Source organism: Lepidochelys kempii, chromosome 2 (assembly GCF_965140265.1).
Source record: "Lepidochelys kempii isolate rLepKem1 chromosome 2, rLepKem1.hap2, whole genome shotgun sequence".
In the NCBI taxonomy this organism is placed as follows: Eukaryota; Metazoa; Chordata; order Testudines; family Cheloniidae; genus Lepidochelys; species Lepidochelys kempii.
This window is the reverse complement of record NC_133257.1, coordinates 424,821-442,327: the sequence shown is the minus strand read 5'-3', so window position 1 is coordinate 442,327 and position 17,507 is coordinate 424,821. Positions and strand designations below refer to the sequence as shown.

Below are 17,507 nucleotides of genomic sequence, written 5' to 3'. Positions count from 1 at the left end.
GAATGGTGTCCGTAGCCTCTGTTTGTCAGAGGGTGGAGATGGATGGCAGGAGAGAGATCACTTGATCATTCCCTGTTAGGTTCACTCCCTCAGGGGCACCTGGCATTGGCCGCTGTCAGCAGAAAGGACACTGGGCTGGATGGACCTTTGGTCTGACCCAGTCTGGCCGTTCTTATGTTCTTACCTTGGAAATAACTTCCGGATGGCAGAACCACATTCCTTTTACTAAGGTGGAGTATCTTTAGCCCTGCCTGGCAGACACACTTTGATAACATAATTTCCAATATGTCTGTAATTTTGAATTTGTCCTCTGAACATATAACATGCAATAATATTAATGATCAGTATGATATTAGCTTTCTGTTGATATCTTTCAAGACACTTTTTAGATACAGGTTATGACAGTAGTGAGTTGGGGTACTCTGAGCTGAAATGTAGGACCAAATATCAGTGACCCTCTTGTATTGGGATGGTGTTGGGGTCACTCCACTCCATTCCATTCCAAGTCCCATTCAAAGAACAAGGAGTCTGACACACAGCAAATTCCCCAGACTCGAAGGCACTACGTACATCTTTCAAGGAGATTTAACATATCAAGAATGTAAATTTGTATCCACCTAGCATAGCTGGGCCTGTTTGCAGTAAAGATGGATGGAAGGGTGGCATGCTGTGTCTGTAGGTGAAGTTTCCAATCATCCCCTTGCTCTACATGGATATTAGAAGTAGTATCTGCATAACCTGGAGAAAATGATCCCAGAACTTCAATGTATGAGACCGGCTACACCCCCATGCCTAACGTTCTTCCAGCAGCAGGAGCACATGCTGAGTTATAGCATCATCAAGCTCTCTAATGACATTGTAAGGACTCAGTGTCTTCAGACTCTAACATCTTTTGAGTGTCAAACGTTTGCCAGACAGATGCTGGAATTATATATAAATGATGTAGAATCCATGAAGGTTTAGTATGTCAATTACATTTTGAGACCCAGATTCATGGTGTAGCTGTGCAGGATGACAAAAACCAGTACACATCTTTGAATACATTGTCGTTTGGTAGCTTTGACCAGTAAACACCACATTTAGGTGTTGAAATTAACTCTACAGTAAAAACTGTAGTCGTAGTCATATTGCCATGTTTCTCAAAAAGAAAAGGAGGACTTGTGGCTCCTTAGAGACTAACCAATTTATTTGAGCGTAAGCTTTCGTGAGCTACAGCTTACGCTCAAATAAATTGGTTAGTCTCTAAGGTGCGACAGTATGCATCCGATGAAGTGAGCTGTAGCTCACGAAAGCTTATGCTCAAATAAATTGGTTAGTCTCTAAGGTGCCACAAGTACTCCTTTTCTTTTTGCGAATACAGACTAACACGGCTGTTACTCTGAAACCTGCCATGTTTCTGGCACTGTGCAAAAAAGGACATTTTCTCAGTTTGGGTTCCGTTATTTCACCTCGCGTAAAGGCTTACAGCACCACTTGACAACTCCACATCGTACCTCATCTAAACATATTTAAAATAAGCTTTAAAGTGATATCTGGTGTGGATGTGTATAGGGTGGATACACGAATCTCCAAAAATGTAGCCCTTCTTGAGGAATTGCCACAGGCATACTACACACAGCAATGTAAAAATTAAATGATGGCCGCCAGCACACCCACAAACACATCACACACCTGACCTGACCACCTAGATCAGCACTGAATATTTGTTGAGGCTGTAGTAAAGGTGGGGCATTGCATTGTGAGGGGGATGAATGTGTACTGTGTTTCCTTCTCTGCTGGGAACAGAAGGTAGTTTACTGCAGAGTCTGCCCCTGCGCTCAAGGAGCTCTTAACCTAATCCCTTTTAAACACAGTTTTTGTTAGTGGAATATTAATTAATGAAAGGAGATGCCCCTCCTGCAGGGTGGGTGAATAAATACTGCCGAGGGACCTCCCACTCCCAGTACTCTATTTCTTGGACCTAAACTGTCAGCCCTAAGGCTGCATTAACACTGAATGCTTTATTTGGAAAATAACCACTGGGCATTGCATCATTCCCCTCTTATTGGGAAGTAGCCAGTGGGTATAATGCAGTGCCATCCCCAACACCCAATGCTCAGCACAAAACTTCCTAAGTCTGTGGCCTAATGGAAAAGGCATCTGACTTCAGATCAAACGAATGAGTGTTTGGGTGTCTACACTGCATTGTAAACCCAGTCTGTGGGACCTGGGCTTGTGGATTTGCTGTTTCCAAGCCAATGCTTGAGCGTCCACACTGCATTGTAAATCTGGGCTTACAGTTGCTGGCACCCAGGTCTTTTGGCTGTGCTAATGCATCCATACTGCACTACGCATACCTTCTGACTTGCGTCTGCAGCTTGAGCTACATTCATACTGTTGATGACAGGGCTTGGACAGAATCACAGGGGGACTTAGGCTGTGACCCATCCCCCAGTAGGGTGTTAGGACCTAGGTCCTGGGTGCTCACTGCCCCAAGTCAGATTGATTTGTGTGTGGCTGGAAGGGGATCTTGGGCTCAAGCCTGAGTCAGATGCCAGACACTATAGACATTCCCTTTCTAGTTGCTCTGCCCTTTTTGGAAGTCAGACTAGATCTATTGGTCCATTCTGGCCTTAAAACCTATTAATATTTCTGACACTCCTCCATTATCATTGCAATTTCAAGGGACTCTTGACTCAGAAAATTCCCACATTCTTTCTCCAGCTTTCCCCAGAGCTGTTACATAGCATTTCAGTTCCACAGCATTCTTGGGGGTTTGGCTGCCAATTAAAGGCCCTGCTTGCTCTGGGTTTAAAGACCCTTGAGGTGGAGTATGTCCTTGTCTGCTTGCTACCTCTCCATGGCTGTGTCTGCACTGACAAAGAGCATGTAATTCACCACATTTTAGCTCCCCCCCAGAATGAGATGACATGGTGCCACCACAGACACCTGAGCTCAGTCTGCTCTGCAGCTTCCTCTGTTCCTACCACAAAAGGCGGTGCACTTCTGGAGAACCACGTCTCCTCTGTTTGCTAGAGCTGGCTCAGTCCTAGGTGCAGTGTAACAGTGATCAGGGGCCAGAGCTCAGGTCTCCCTCCAAGGGGATCCCCATATACAACTCCATGAGCTGCTTGGTAGACGGAGGTTTAGGTTGCCCTTCAGTCTCACTGTATTCCTTATATTGCACAATGCAAATTGTATCACTTTCTGTCTAATCTTCTGTCTTCTGCTTCTTTCCAGTTGTCTGATGTGTGTCCTCCACCACCACCCACCCTGCTGGGCCTTCCCCCACACCCTCTGCCATCAGTGCCCTGTTAGGACACACACCCATACCCACATGCTGGTCCCTGGGCCCTGCTGGGACATGAGCACCCCTGGACTCGTCCGCTTGTGTACCCTGTGAGGCCCGACCCCTCCAATCACTGCCATGTGTCTCCTGTCAGGACACCCCCACACACCTACATTGGCACGCATGTCTAGGAAGGGTGTGTTTGAAAGGCCACGGGCACATGCCAGTGGGGGAGAAGTGTGTCCACAAGGGAGCGAAACACATCTTGTGAATCCCTCCACTGCTTTGCAGTGCACACATGCCCTCTTGTGAACACACTTTTCCCCGATGTGTGCCTGTGCCATTTTGGATACACGCATCCAGCATATGGCAAACACAGCCCTCCCTTGGGTGCTTGTCCACTGTCTTGGGCCCTCTTCCCTTTCTGACGGGTGCATACAGACACCCTCTCCCCCAGCTCAGCATGCATCCACCCTGTTTGCCTCAATCACCCCCCACACACACACTTGTGTAAGCACCTTGTCAGTCCCTCCATGAGTCTGGCGTGCCTGCCATGTCTAGTCCCTCCCACCCAGTGCATACCAGCCAAGGGCAGAAGTCAGAGTCTAACTGCTGGGGCTGGGAAGGGCTGTCCCCATTGGCAGTTTATTCCTGAATTGCACACCAGGGTGTTCCTGCCCCACTCTCTGAAGCAGCTGGTGCTGGCCAGGCTCAGAGATGGGAGCCTGGTCTGATCCTAGCCAATACCTGCATCAGCCCTTCACTCCTCCTCTCTCCAGGGTACATTCCAATCTCTTTTTTCTCTCTCTTTGTCTGTCTCTTTCTCTCTCTGTGGTCGACTGCTATGATGTTCATCACCACTATCTTCTCCTCGTCCTCCTCCTCCTCTTCAGATCCTCCACTCTTGAAGACAGTATTAAACAGTACGAGCAGGATCTGGCCAGGAAGCTCTACCAGTCCCGACAGCGGGCACCTGCACCAGGGGCCAGGCCAGCTCAGGTGTCTAGCCCAGTGCAGAGTCACGTCTCAAGAACCCCTGGGTCAGGAAGTCAATCCAGGTGTGCACAGCCCCTGCCCCTCCAGCTGCATGTTCCACAATCCCTATCTGTATTTCTGCCTCGTATTGCAGCCCTCTCTGCTGCTGCTGTAGGAGTGGGGAGAAACGTCCCCCCTCCTGCTGCAGTGTGCTAGCCCTCATTGCCCCCTGGTTCTGCAGGCTGATGGCAGTTATCTAACCAATGAGAGAGAGAGAAGGTCTCCAGCTTGGGGAGCCTCCACTGCCGAGTGCAGAGCCCATCCTGCCATAGTCAGTTCTGAATTTCACAAATGCCAGAAGAGGGGCACTGATGGAGTGTGGGGGAGATCAGAGTGCCTGAAATAATCCTCATGCCCTTATGGTTTATACCTGCAATTCGCCTCCCCCCTCCTGTCCTGAATGGTTCCCCATCACATCCCCAGGCACCTCTGGAGAGCCCTGCAGCTTCTCACTTGGGTGTGCAGTGCTCGGCTGTGTCTGTCCCAGATTCACACGCGTGTGTGTGTGTCAGGAGGATGTTAATGGCTGATCACAGCAAATTCAGCTGGTTTCTGAATTCTCTCCTACGCTGACTTTCTCTGTCTGCCACAACATATCCTCACCCACTCCAAAGAGGGAACCGGGGAGCCAGTGCTCCATCCCTGCCCTCTGACATTCAGTCCCAGAGCCATGGGCTAGCTGCTGTGCACAGAAGAAGGCATTACCCATAATTCTCTTCAATGATGCTGATGTCCACTTTCTCCCCATCCTCTGAGGCAGGATGAAGTCTCTGGAGCAGGATGCCCTCAAAGCCCAGATGGTGATTGCCAAGTCCAAGGAGGGGAAGAAGCGCAGCACACTGGAACAGCTGGCTGAATCGCCTTCACCTGCTCCCACCCCGTCCCCAACGCTTCCAGAAGGTACTGTATGCCACAGTGTCCTGGGAGGGGTGTTCACCACATCACTGGGGAGAGAGGCCAACATCTGGGCACTAGCCAGGACTCTTCCAGATGTCCCAGACACAGGCCCACTGAGAGTGAATTCCCCTCTTCTAGGCTGAGAGGGCACTTCTAGGGCTGGGCTGGAATCTTTCAGCCAGGATAGTCCTGGCTTGTATGATACTGACAGAGCCCCACCCCTTTGCCATGTTATTCTCCAGGGAACCCAAGCAGTGGAAACTCAACACCATAGCCCGAGAAACAGGAGAGAGAAATAACTGTGTGTCTGGGAGGCTTGGCATAGCCCTTTATAGCACTTAGGCATGCTGCCAAAGGGGGAAGGGGTGCATAATACATTTCTCACTAACCAGTGCTTCTGCCTCGTCTTTTTCAGATTGCAGCCACAGGAATGTCACTTCACCAGGGAGGCTGGTAGGAGTTGCTGCCACCCCCTCTGTCTTGTCTCTAAACCTGGGATGCCCACCCACTGACCCTCCCGCGAGCCAGGGAGGGGAGAATGACCGTATGGCTGGGATGTGGGATCCCCACTCACATACTCATCCCAGACCTGGGGCCATGACACAGGCCATGAGAGTGAGCCACCTGGCCCTGTGTGCTCAGCCATGTCTGTTGCTGAGAGCCCCAGTTTCACAGCTGAGATTTGGTCTCATTTCCCTAGTTTCCCATTTCGCTTGTCTGTGAACCTGTCCCTTTCCCACACATTCCATTTCCATCCCCTCTGCTTCTTCAGTTCAGCTTCTGCGTTTTACCCTCAGCAAGCCTTTCATGCCTGAGACACCTTCTACAAGCTTCACAATACCTGCTCCCAGCTGTTGTGGTTGTTTTCATTACCTCAGGTGGCCCCAGCTGAGATCAGTGCTGGGCACTGTACGCACACACTGAGAGACAGAGCTCACTGTTTACAAAGACAAGACTGGGGAGAAGGGAACTGAGGCACAGAGAAGGGAAGAGGCTTGCCCACGGTCACATAGTAGAACCAGGAATATATGGAGGTTTAAAATCCTGACCCCAATGAACTCCATGGGAATTTGCCATTGATTTCAGTGGAACCTGGATTTTCCCCAGTTCGGTGCCTGATCCAGTGGACTACCCTGTATATGCCCAGGGTTTTAAGGCACCCCTGTCCTTTGCTGGCCCTGAGCCTCAGAGTATGAAGGATTATATCCCAGAGATGACTTGTTGCAATAGACGATTGTTCATGCAGGTCCTGGTGCCACCTTTCACAGATGAGAAGTGTCACCATTGCCTTTACCCAAACCATTCCTTCTGCCCTTGTCTCCTGATAAGCCTTTCCACAGTGTGCTGCAGCCCTCTGCTTGCTGCTGATCCCTCGCTCACTCTCTCTCTTTCTCTCTCTCTTCTCTTGCTGTCCCTTCCAGTCCATGTCTGAAAAGAAGTTTGACTACCGGGAATTTGCCGCTATTCCTTCTTCCAAACCTGTTCACGAAATTCAGGTATAAGCTGCATGCAGAATTCCTGTCTTCATACAATCACCAGCTAAGCAATCAGGGTCTGATTCTGGTTGGCTTCCTCTCACCAGAAGCTCTGTTATGTGACTTAGAGGTCTAATAGAGAGTCCCTCAGGGTGGGGATGTGTATTGTGGGTAAAATGTCTTTGGAACATGGCAGAATCATGGTGTATGTCACAGAGTGTGAATCTGGCTCCCCAGCCTGGATCTCATCCCACCTCCTGGGACATCTGGAGACCAGGTCATTAATTCATTGCTCTTAGCAATCATGCCAAAGGGTCTCTGCAGTTCATTCTATGGGTGGAGCTGAGACAAACGGGGCTGCTGATGCAGTCTCCCTGTCTCCCCTGGGATTAAATGGAAGCCTGACTAGGTGACATGCTTCTGGCCTTTGGGAAGAAACTGAGCTGTATTCAACAGAACATGTCTCCCTCACTAATGACCTTGAAGATCTCCCTTCTAAGTAAGAATTATTCATAAAGGATGAATTGTGATGGGTGATGCCAAAGCTTCCCAGGAGTTTTTACTCCAGCTGACTAGGAATGAAAAGTTCCTCTTGCCTAGTACAGGAGAAGCCTCACAATCTACTGGATGTTTGGGTACAGGACATTGTGCACAACTGGAAGTTGTTGCAGCTGCAGTTTCCATGGAAAACCAGAGAGTTTATGCCAAGCAAAACTCCCATTTACCTTTCCACCGTCTGTTCCCCAGACTCTTTAGCTGAGGCAGCTACTGCAAATGAGAGATCTGGTACCATTCAGCACCTGACAAGGAACCACAGAAACAGAATTATTGAGATAGGAAACTAATCCTTAGAGCCCTTTCCATGCAGGATGCAATGGTGTGGCATGAGTAGTGACCTCCCTCTGAGCTGTAAGAGCAATTCATGAGTTACTCATTTTAGCAATTTGCTGATCCATCAGTTCAAGCTCTTTATTACAAGCAGTCAAATGGGATTGTGGGGAAAATCAATCCAAATAACAAAGAGCTGGATTTTTTTAAAACATTGTGGATTTAAATCATCCATTGTTAGCAATGTTAAAATATCACCACAGACCTCCCAGTGCTTTTAGGGTTACCAAACAGGGGCCTTATGGGCAAAAACCTTGGTGCCAACATCTGACAAACTGTTTGAGTGAGAGACTGTTGACCCTGACATAATTAACAAAGAGCTAAGCACCAGGGAACTAGAACAGAAGAAATACTAGGACAAGAATGCCGAACAGCTATTCCATTGCAAGTAGGAGGACTTCAAACCAGAATGTGGCTGACAACCTGCCAAGGAAATAGCTGCACCAGCAGCTCCAATGTCACAAACCCTGAGGGTCAGTCCTACGCAAGGAACTTGAGACATCTCCACAAAGCCAAAGAGGACACTAGAGCTCTGCTTTCTGAGGACCTCCAGAATGCTGCTCACAGAAGGCACAAACCCCTCGCCAGTCACTGGCAGTGAAACATCAGGGACAGCAAACACAGGCTCCATGTGGCAGATCCACCTCAGCAGCTGAACAGACCACTGAAGAGGAACTGAGCCGTGGCCATGTGGTGAGAGAGCCATTGGGCCTCAGAGATAACAGTTCTGGATAGATGTCTGTAGCAGAGAATAATCCTCTAATCCATGCTGTGTTAGGTCATCTCCTCAGCCTCCAGCCTCGGTGTTTCTGTCTGGGTGTGTCATTAACAAGCTTTTTGTCTGGGGTAGCTGATTTGGCTGATATTAGGGTTAATTCACATTTGATTTTCAAAAAGGAAGATGTAACAGTAGCCCCCAGGGATATTACCTTTGTTACCCTGGCCCAGGATGGGGTGGGAGCCAGGAAATGAAGAGTAGTTTCCCAGCACTCATTTATTACAGTGGTATTGAATCTTCAATCAGGAGGCAAAGATCTCAGGCCCAGGAGTCTCACCCAGAGCTAGACTGGCATTGGCAGAGCTCAAGGTAGCTGCTAAGGGTTTGGTCTATACTGTTACCCACGTTATCCCTTAGTTACAATTTTGGCCACTCTCAGATGATTACTGCTCTGTAGTCTCTAAATGTTTTCATTGTGCACACAGACACAAATCATTGTCAGATCCCTGAGCCAGATGAAGAGAGAGGGACAGAAACTTAAGTGCTGATGCTGGGAAATCACTGCTGAAACAGACTGAATCATTCATAAAACTGTAGGACTGGAAGGGACCTCCGTAGGTCATCTAGTCCAGCCCCCTGAAGTCATGGCAGGACTAAGTGTTATCTAGACCATCCCTGACAGGTGTTTGTCTAACCTGCTCTTAAAAGCCTCCAATGATCGAGATTCCACAACCTCCCTGGGGCAATTTATTCCATTGCTTAACCACTCTGACAGGAAGTTTTTCCTAATGTCCAACCTAACCCTCCCTTGCTGCAGTTTAAGCCCATTGCTTCTTGTCCTACCTGCTGGAGGTTAAGAAAAACAATTTTTTCCTCTCCTCCTTGTAACCACCTTTGACATACTTGAAAACTATTATCATGTCCCCTCTCAGTCTTCTCTTTTCCACACTAAACACACCTAATGTTTTCAGTCTTCCCTCAGAGGTCATGTTTTCTAGACCATGTTTTAATCAGTTTTGTTGCTCTTCTCTGGACTTTCTCCAGTTCGTATACATCTTCCTTGAAATGCATCACCCAGAACTGGACACAATACTCCAGTTGAGGCCTAATCAGCATGGAGTAGAGCAGAAGAATTACTTCTCGTGTCTTGCTTACAACATTCCTGCTAACACATCCCAGAATGATGTTTGCTTTTTTTTGCAACAGTGTTACATTGTTGAGTTATATTTAGCTGGTGATCCACTGTGACCCCCAGATCCCTTTCCACAGTACTCCCTCCTAGGCAGTCATTTCCCATTTTGTATGAGTGCAACTAATTGTTGTTCTTCGACCGCTTGCTCATGTTGATTCCATTGTAGGTGTTCACGTGCCCACGTGCACGGCCGTCAGAGACTTTTGCCTTAGTGATATCTGTGGGGCCGGCTATGGCGCCCTCAGGAGTTCTGTGCTGATGGCTCAGTATATCAAGCACCTCGGCTCTGCACCCTCTCAGTTCCCTCTTACTGCCCATGGTGGTCAGTCGGAGCACTTCTGTCCCTTGCTACACCAAGAGAGTCCACAGCACCTCCGCTGCGTGCAGCAAAGGACCAGGCTAAGGCTCCCCTTGAGGGCAAGCCCACCAGAAAGGCCTCGCACAAATCAGATGTGTGACACGGGTCTCCGGAGCCAAGACAGAGCCAGAGGTCTCCACGTTCTTGGTTGCCACGTCAGCCCAGGTCCCTGGCTAGTCGCTATGAGTCGCCAGCACTGCACTCTCGCTCTCTGTCATCGCGCGGAGGTTCACCCAGGCATCGCTGACCACCCTGGTACCAGTTCTCGTCACACCGTCGGTCACCATCACTGAGACCTCAAGGGCAGTCCGTGACGCAACGCCACTCCCCCTACCCCCAGCACTGGTCAGACTGGTCCCAGAACCGGCCTCCAGCAGCAACATGAGCCTTCAGGCTCAAGCCTCCACAGCCCTGCCCTGGTCACCGCAGAGAGACCACTTCATGGGCTCGGAGGCACCATTTAGTCCCTCGCTCAGGCAGCCTGAGTGGGCTCCAGAAGGCACATTAGCAGCATGGTGCCAAGCTGGCACCAAAGCCAGGGCTGTCGCAGTGGCCGCATTGGAACACATGGAGCATTCCTGTCATGCCGGTGCCCCACACCTGCCAGCCCTCGGTTGCCGCATCAGACAGGCCACAGGCAGCACCCCCAGCCCCTGCAGCACTGGACTTGGTGCAGGACGTCCCGGCAACCACCTCAGGTGAGGAGCCAGTACCCACCCCAAGGCCACCGTCCCTGGTGGGCGGAGACACTATCGAGGCCCCTCTGGCCACCCCGTCATCTTCCTCCTCCCCGGACGAAGTGGTAGCGGAACCATCCAGAGCTAGTCCACCGGAAGATTTCTGCGAGAATCAGGATCTGCTCCACAAGGTGGCAGCTAACTTGGGCCTCAAAGTGGAGGAGATGGAGGAGCAGATGGACACGCTTTTTAACGTGTTCTCTGTGTCTGCCCCAACCCAGGTTGCGCTCCCAGTTCACAAAGGGCTCCTGAATATCGCCAAGGCCATCCTCCATCCTGCCAACCTCGAAAAGGGCGGAAACAAGTACTTTGCCCCCGCAAAGGGGTTTGAATACTTATATACTTATCCGCCATCAGGTTCATTGGTGGTGTCAGTGGCCAACGAACGGGACAAACGGGGGCCCACCAGTTCTACCGCTAAGAATAAAGAGGTGAAAAGATGACTTATTCGTCCAAAAGATTTTTTTCTATGGCTAGCCTCCAGCTTCAGGTGGCAAATCACCAGGCCGCTACAATTTTAACTTGTGGGGCTCTCTCCTCAAGTTCAAGGATTCTGTGTCCCAGGAAGCGGCCCAGGAATTCGCCACCCTGGTGAAGGAAGGGACCGTAGCAGCTCGGTCCTCTCTCCAGATGGGTCAGGACTCCGCCAATTCAGCTGCCCAGGAGGTCTTCTCAGCAGTGGTCATACGGCGCAGTTCCTGGCACCAGACCGCCAGCCTGTCACAGGAGATGCAGGCCTTGATCCAGGACCTTCTGTTTGACAGTGTCGGCCTGTTTTCTGATCAAACGGATGCTCGTCTGCACGGCCTAAAGGACATAAAGGCGACCCTCTGTTCCCTGGGGATGCACATGCCTCAGTCGTCTAGGCAGCTGTTTTGGCCTCCCCCACCTCCCAGTCAGTGGCAGCGTCTGCAGGGGCCAACGAGGAAAAGGGACACTGGGTTCAACTGCCGCCGCCCTTCAACGTCCCAATCTCCTGCGGAGCCTGGCCCAGCAAAACATCAGGGGGGCCAGAAGCGCTCATTTTGAGGGTGGGCTCGGGAGCGATGCATCAGCCAACTTCCCGGATCCTTCCCGCCCCTTCCTCAACCACCTTTTCTCTTACTGCTTGGCCTGGTCGTGGGTTACCTTGGACCGTTGGGTCCTGGACATAGTGGCTCGGGGCTACACCCTGCAATTTTTGTCCACTCCTCCTTCCTGCCCCCCCCTTCCCTATTCCTCTTCAGGGACCCTTCTCACAAGCAACTCCTCGCTCAGGAGGTCAAGAACCTCCTACACCTCAGGATATGCAAGGAAGAGGATTCTACTCCCGCTACTTCCTAATCCCAAAGGCAAAAGTGGGGCTCAGACCCATCCTGGACCTGCAGGGCCTCAACAAGTCTCTGTTGAAGTGGAAGGTCCACATGGTATCATAGAATCATAGAATATCAGGGTTGGAAGGGACCCCAGAAGGTCATCTAGTCCAACCCCCTGCTCAAAGCAGGACCAATTCCCAGTTAAATCATCCCAGCCAGGGCTTTGTCAAGCCTGACCTTAAAAACCTCTAAGGAAGGAGATTCTACCACCTCCCTAGGTAACGCATTCCAGTGTTTCACCACCCTCTTAGTGAAAAAGTTTTTCCTAATATCCAATCTAAACCTCCCCCACTGCAACTTGAGACCATTACTCCTCGTTCTGTCATCTGCTACCATTGAGAACAGTCTAGAGCCATCCTCTTTGGAACCCCCTTTCAGGTAGTTGAAAGCAGCTATCAAATCCCCCCTCATTCTTCTCTTCTGCAGGCTAAATAATCCCAGCTCCCTCAGCCTCTCCTCATAAGTCATGTGTTCCAGTCCCCTAATCATTTTTGTTGCCCTTCGCTGGACTCTCTCCAATTTATCCACATCCTTCTTGAAGTGTGGGGCCCAAAACTGGACACAGTACTCCAGATGAGGCCTCACCAATGTCGAATAGAGGGGAACGATCACGTCCCTCGATCTGCTCGCTATGCCCCTACTTATACATCCCAAAATGCCATTGGCCTTCTTGGCAACAAGGGCACACTGCTGACTCATATCCAGCTTCTCGTCCACTGTCACCCCTAGGTCTTTTTCCGCAGAACTGCTGCCTAGCCATTCGGTCCCTAGTCTGTAGCTGTGCATTGGGTTCTTCCGTCCTAAGTGCAGGACCCTGCACTTATCCTTATTGAACCTCATCAGATTCCTTTTGGCCCAATCTTCCAATTGGTCTAGGTCCTTCTGTATCCTATCCCTCCCCTCCAGCGTATCTACCACTCCTCCCAGTTTAGTATCATCCGCAAATTTGCTGAGAGTGCAATCCACACCACCCTCGAGATCATTTATGAAGATATTGAATAAAACCGGTCCCAGGACCGACCCTTGGGGCACTCCACTTGATACCGGCTGCCAACTAGACATGGAGCCATTGATCACTACCCATTGAGCCCGACAATCTAGCCAGCTTTCTACCCACCTTATAGTGCATTCATCCAGCCCATACTTCCTTAACTTGCTGACAAGAATACTATGGGAGACCGTGTCAAAAGCTTTGCTAAAGTCAAGAAACTAAAGCTTTAAGCTTTGCTAAAGTCCCTGGCCTCCATCATCCCTTCTCTGGTTCTTGGCAACTGGTAAGCGAATCTTGTCTTAAAAGACGCTTACTTTCATGTCTCTATCTTCCAGGGGAACAGATGTTTCCTGCGCTTTATAGTGGCAGGGCGCCACTTCCAGTTTACGGCGCTGCCCTTTGGCCTGTCCTCGGCCCCCAGGATATTCACGAAATGCGTGGTGCTGGTGGCGGGTTACCTGAGGCGACAAGGGTTCCAGATCTTCCTGTGTCTCGGCGACTGGCTCATGAAAGACAGGTTTCAGGAATAGGTCCAGAGGAGCCTTGATCTGGTGCACTCCATCTGCAGTGACCTGGTCTCCTAATAAACGCAGAAAAATCCATGTTAGCACCAGTTCAACACATAGAGTTCATTGGTGCGGTTCTCAGCTCCAGGCGGGCCAGGACTTTCCTGCCAGAAACACGTTTTCAAGCCATGTCTGACCTGATCATCCACATTCAGAGCCAGCCTCTCACCACGGCCCACACGTGCCTGCGACTGATGGTGGCCACGTGCACCTGTGTGGTAAGCCATGCCCGGTTTCATCTGAGGCCCCTACAAACATGGCTGGCCTCGGTCTATATTCCCAGCAGGCACACCTTGGGTGCCGAGCCATGTCCTCCCTTCGCTCTACTGGTGGCGGGATCCCAGGTCGGTGCTTCAGGGAGTCCCCTTCTTGACCCCGGAACCCTCACTCCCCTTGGTTTCGGACATGTCGGACCTGGGCTGGGGGGCCCATCTGGGTGACCTCAGCACCCAGTGCCGTTGGCTGCAACATGACCTAGCCCTTCATATCAGTGTCAGGGAATCAGAAAATCATAGAATATCAGGGTTGGAAAGGACCTCAGGGGGTCATCTAGTCCAACCCCCTGCTCAAAGCAGGACCAATCCCCAAGTAAATCATCCCAGCCAGGGCTTTGTCAAGCCTGACCTTAAAAACTTCTAAGGAAGGAGATTCCACCACCTCCCTAGGTAACGCATTCCAGTGTTTCACCACTCTTGGGGCACTCCACTTGATACCAGCTGCCAACTAGATATGGAGCCATTGATCACTACCCGTTGAGCCCGACAATCTAGCCAGCTTTCTATCCACCTTATAGTCCATTGATCCAGCCCATACTTCTTTAAATTGCTGGCAAGAATACTGTGGGAGACCGTGTCAAAAGCTTCGCTAAGGGCAAGGAACAACATGTCCACTGCTTTCCCCTCATCCACAGAGCCAGTTATCTCGTCATAGAAGGCAATTAGATTCATCAGGCATGACTTGCCCTTTTAGAATCCATGCTGACTGTTCCTGATCACTTTCCTCTCGTCTAAGTGCTTCAGAATTGATTCCTTGAGGACCTGCTCCATGAATTTTCCAGGGACTGAGGTGAGGCTGACTGGCCTGTAGTTCCCAGGATCCTCCTCCTTCCCTTTTTTAAAGATGGGCACTACTTTAGCCTTTTTCCAGTCGTCCGGGACTTCCCCCGATCGCCATGAGTTTTCAAAGATAATGGCCAATGGCTCTGCAATCACATCCGCCAGCTCCTTTAGCACTCTCGGATGCAGCGCATCTGGCCCCATGGACTTGTGCTTGTCCAGTTTTTCTAAATAGTCCCGAACCACTTCTTTCTCCAAAGAGGGCTGGTCACCTCCTCCCCATGCTGTGCTGCCCAGTGCAGTAGTCTGGGAGCTGACCTTGTTCGTGACCTTGTTCCACTTCTTGTAAGCTTCTTTTTTGTGTTTAAGATCAGCAAAGATTTCACTGTTAAGCCAAGCTGGTCGCCTGCCATATTTACTGTTCTTTCTACACATCAGGATGGTTTGTACCTGTAACCTCAGTAAGGATTCTTTAAAATACAGCCAGCTCTCCTGGACTCCTTTCTCCCTCATGTTATTCTCCCAGGGGATCCTGCCTATCAGTTCCCTGAGGTTGTCAAAGTCTGGTTTTCTGAAGTCCAGGCGTGCCAGGCTTTCCTGCCTTGCCTGAAAGGCAAGGTGTTGCAGGTCCTGACGGACAATACTGCCACAATGTACTACATCAACAGGCAGGGTCGCACCAGGTCTTCAGCCCTTTGTCGGGCTCAGCCTTTTGGACTTTTGTGTGTGGCACAACATTCATTTGGTGGCTGCCCACCTGTCCAGTACCAAGAACATCCTGGCAGATCGCCTCAGCAGGACCTTCTCATCTCACCACGAATGGTTGCTCCACCTGGAGGTGGTCAGCCTAGTCTTCCGAAGGTGGGGGACTCCAGACTGAACAGGAAGTGCCACATGTTCTGTTCTGTTCTCTGCAGGGCAGGGACAAGGGCTCCCTGTCAGATGCCTTCCTGATCCCATGGTCAGGAGCACTCATGTATGCCTTCCCACCGGTGCCACTGCTCCACAGGGTCCTGCTCAAGGTGAAATGAGACCAAGCTTCAGTCATCCTCATAGCCCCGGCGTGGTCTCGTCAGCACTGGTTTGCCATGCTCCTGAGCCTTTTGGCAGCCACCCTGTTACAGCTGCCTCTTTGTCCGGACCTACTGTCCCAGAACCATGGCAACCTGCTGCACCCAAACCTGGTGGCACTGCACCTGACAGCCTGGTTCCTGCATGGCTGAGCAGGGAGGAGCAGCAGTGTTCCACTGGTGTCCAGCAGGTCTTGCTGGGCATCAGGAAGCCCTCCACCAGGGCTATTTACATATCCAAATGGAAGCGGTTCACATGTTGGTCTACGGATCACTGTATCCAGGCGGAGAAGGCCCCTCTGCAGGATGTCCTAGACTGTTTGCTACACCTGAAGCTCCAGGGCCTGTCGCTGTCCTCGATCAGGGTGCACCTGGCGTCTATTTCAGCTTTCACCCTCTGTTTAAAGGAAGGTCGGTCTTTGCCCATCCCATGACGGCGTGGTTTCTGAAAGGTCTGGAGTGCCTTTACCCACATGCTGAGTCCTGGTCCCTCCTTGGGACCTGAACCTATGCTTTCTAGGTTCACAGGGCCCCTCCTCCCCCCTTTGAGCCCCTGGCTTCCTGCTCCCTTCTCCTGTTATCCTGGAAGTTCTCTTTTTTGGTTGCTATAACTTCAGCCCATAGGGTGTCCAAGATTAAGGCACTCATGTTAAAGCCGCCGTGTACGATCTTCCGTGTACGGGTAGTGATCAATGGCTCCATGTCTAGTTGGCAGCCGGTATCAAGTGGAGTGCCCCAAGGGTCGGTCCTGGGGCCGGTTTTATTCAATATCTTCATAAATGATCTGGAGGATGGTGTGGATTGCACTCTCAGCAAATTTGCGGATGATACTAAACTGGGAGGAGTGGTAGATACGCTGGAGGGGAGGGATAGGATACAGAAGGACCTAGACCAATTGGAAGATTGGGCCAAAAGGAATCTGATGAGGTTCAATAAGGATAAGTGCAGGGTCCTGCACTTAGGACGGAAGAACCCAATGCACAGCTACAGACTAGGGACCGAATGGCTCGGCAGCAGTTCTGCGGAAAAGGACCTAGGGGTGACAGTGGACGAGAAGCTGGATATGAGTCAGCAGTGTGCCCTTGTTGCCAAGAAGGCCAATGGCATTTTGGGATGTATAAGTAGGGGCATAGCGAGCAGATCGAGGGACGTGATCGTTCCCCTCTATTCGACATTGGTGAGGCCTCATCTGGAGTACTGTGTCCAGTTTTGGGCCCCACACTTCAAGAAGGATGTGGATAAATTGGAGAGAGTCCAGCGAAGGGCAACAAAAATTATTAGGGGACTGGAACACATGACTTATGAGGAGAGGCTGAGGGAGCTGGGATTGTTTAGCCTGCAGAAGAGAAGAATGAGGGGGGATTTGATAGCTGCTTTCAACTACCTGAAAGGGGGTTCCAAAGAGGATGGCTCTAGACTGTTCTCAATGGTAGCAGATGACAGAACGAGGAGTAATGGTCTCAAGTTGCAGTGGGGGAGGTTTAGATTGGATATTAGGAAAAACTTTTTCACTAAGAGGGTGGTGAAACACTGGAATGCGTTACCTAGGGAGGTGGTAGAATCTCCTTCCTTAGAGGTTTTAAGGTCAGGCTTGACAAAGCCCTGGCTGGGATGATTTAACTGGGAATTGGTCCTGCTTTGAGCAGGGGGTTGGACTAGATGACCTTCTGGGGTCCCTTCCAACCCTGATATTCTATGATTCTATGATTCTTTAAGGACAAGGTCCAACTGTGTCCACCGCTGGCCTTTCTGCCCAAGGTCGTCTCCCAGTCCCACACGAGTCAGGACATATATCTTCCAGTCCTTTACCCAAAGCCTCATGCGATGGATGAGGAGCGCAGGCCGCACACCTTGGATGTTAGGCAGGCTCTGGCCTTCTACATAGAGAGGATGAAGCCATTC

At 50.6% G+C, this 17,507-nt stretch overlaps 1 protein-coding gene across 31 annotated transcripts in view; it reads left to right on the top strand.

The window, feature by feature from the left end:
* The window catches only part of SCRIB (scribble planar cell polarity protein), a 238,659-nt gene that overhangs the window by 200,300 nt on the left and 20,852 nt on the right, over positions 1 to 17,507 (top strand). For 26 of the 31 annotated variants that reach the window (XM_073329722.1, XM_073329726.1, XM_073329721.1 and 23 more), the window contains 4 exons: positions 4,162 to 4,326; positions 5,064 to 5,203; positions 5,616 to 5,653; positions 6,622 to 6,696. In XM_073329722.1, coding sequence (XP_073185823.1) covers positions 4,162 to 4,326; positions 5,064 to 5,203; positions 5,616 to 5,653; positions 6,622 to 6,696 — 418 coding nt within the window. Of the gene's footprint in view, positions 1 to 4,161; positions 4,327 to 5,063; positions 5,204 to 5,615; positions 5,654 to 6,621; positions 6,697 to 17,507 lie in introns of those variants that run through there. The other 5 variants (XM_073329723.1, XM_073329737.1, XM_073329736.1 and 2 more) reach the window with 3 other exon arrangements.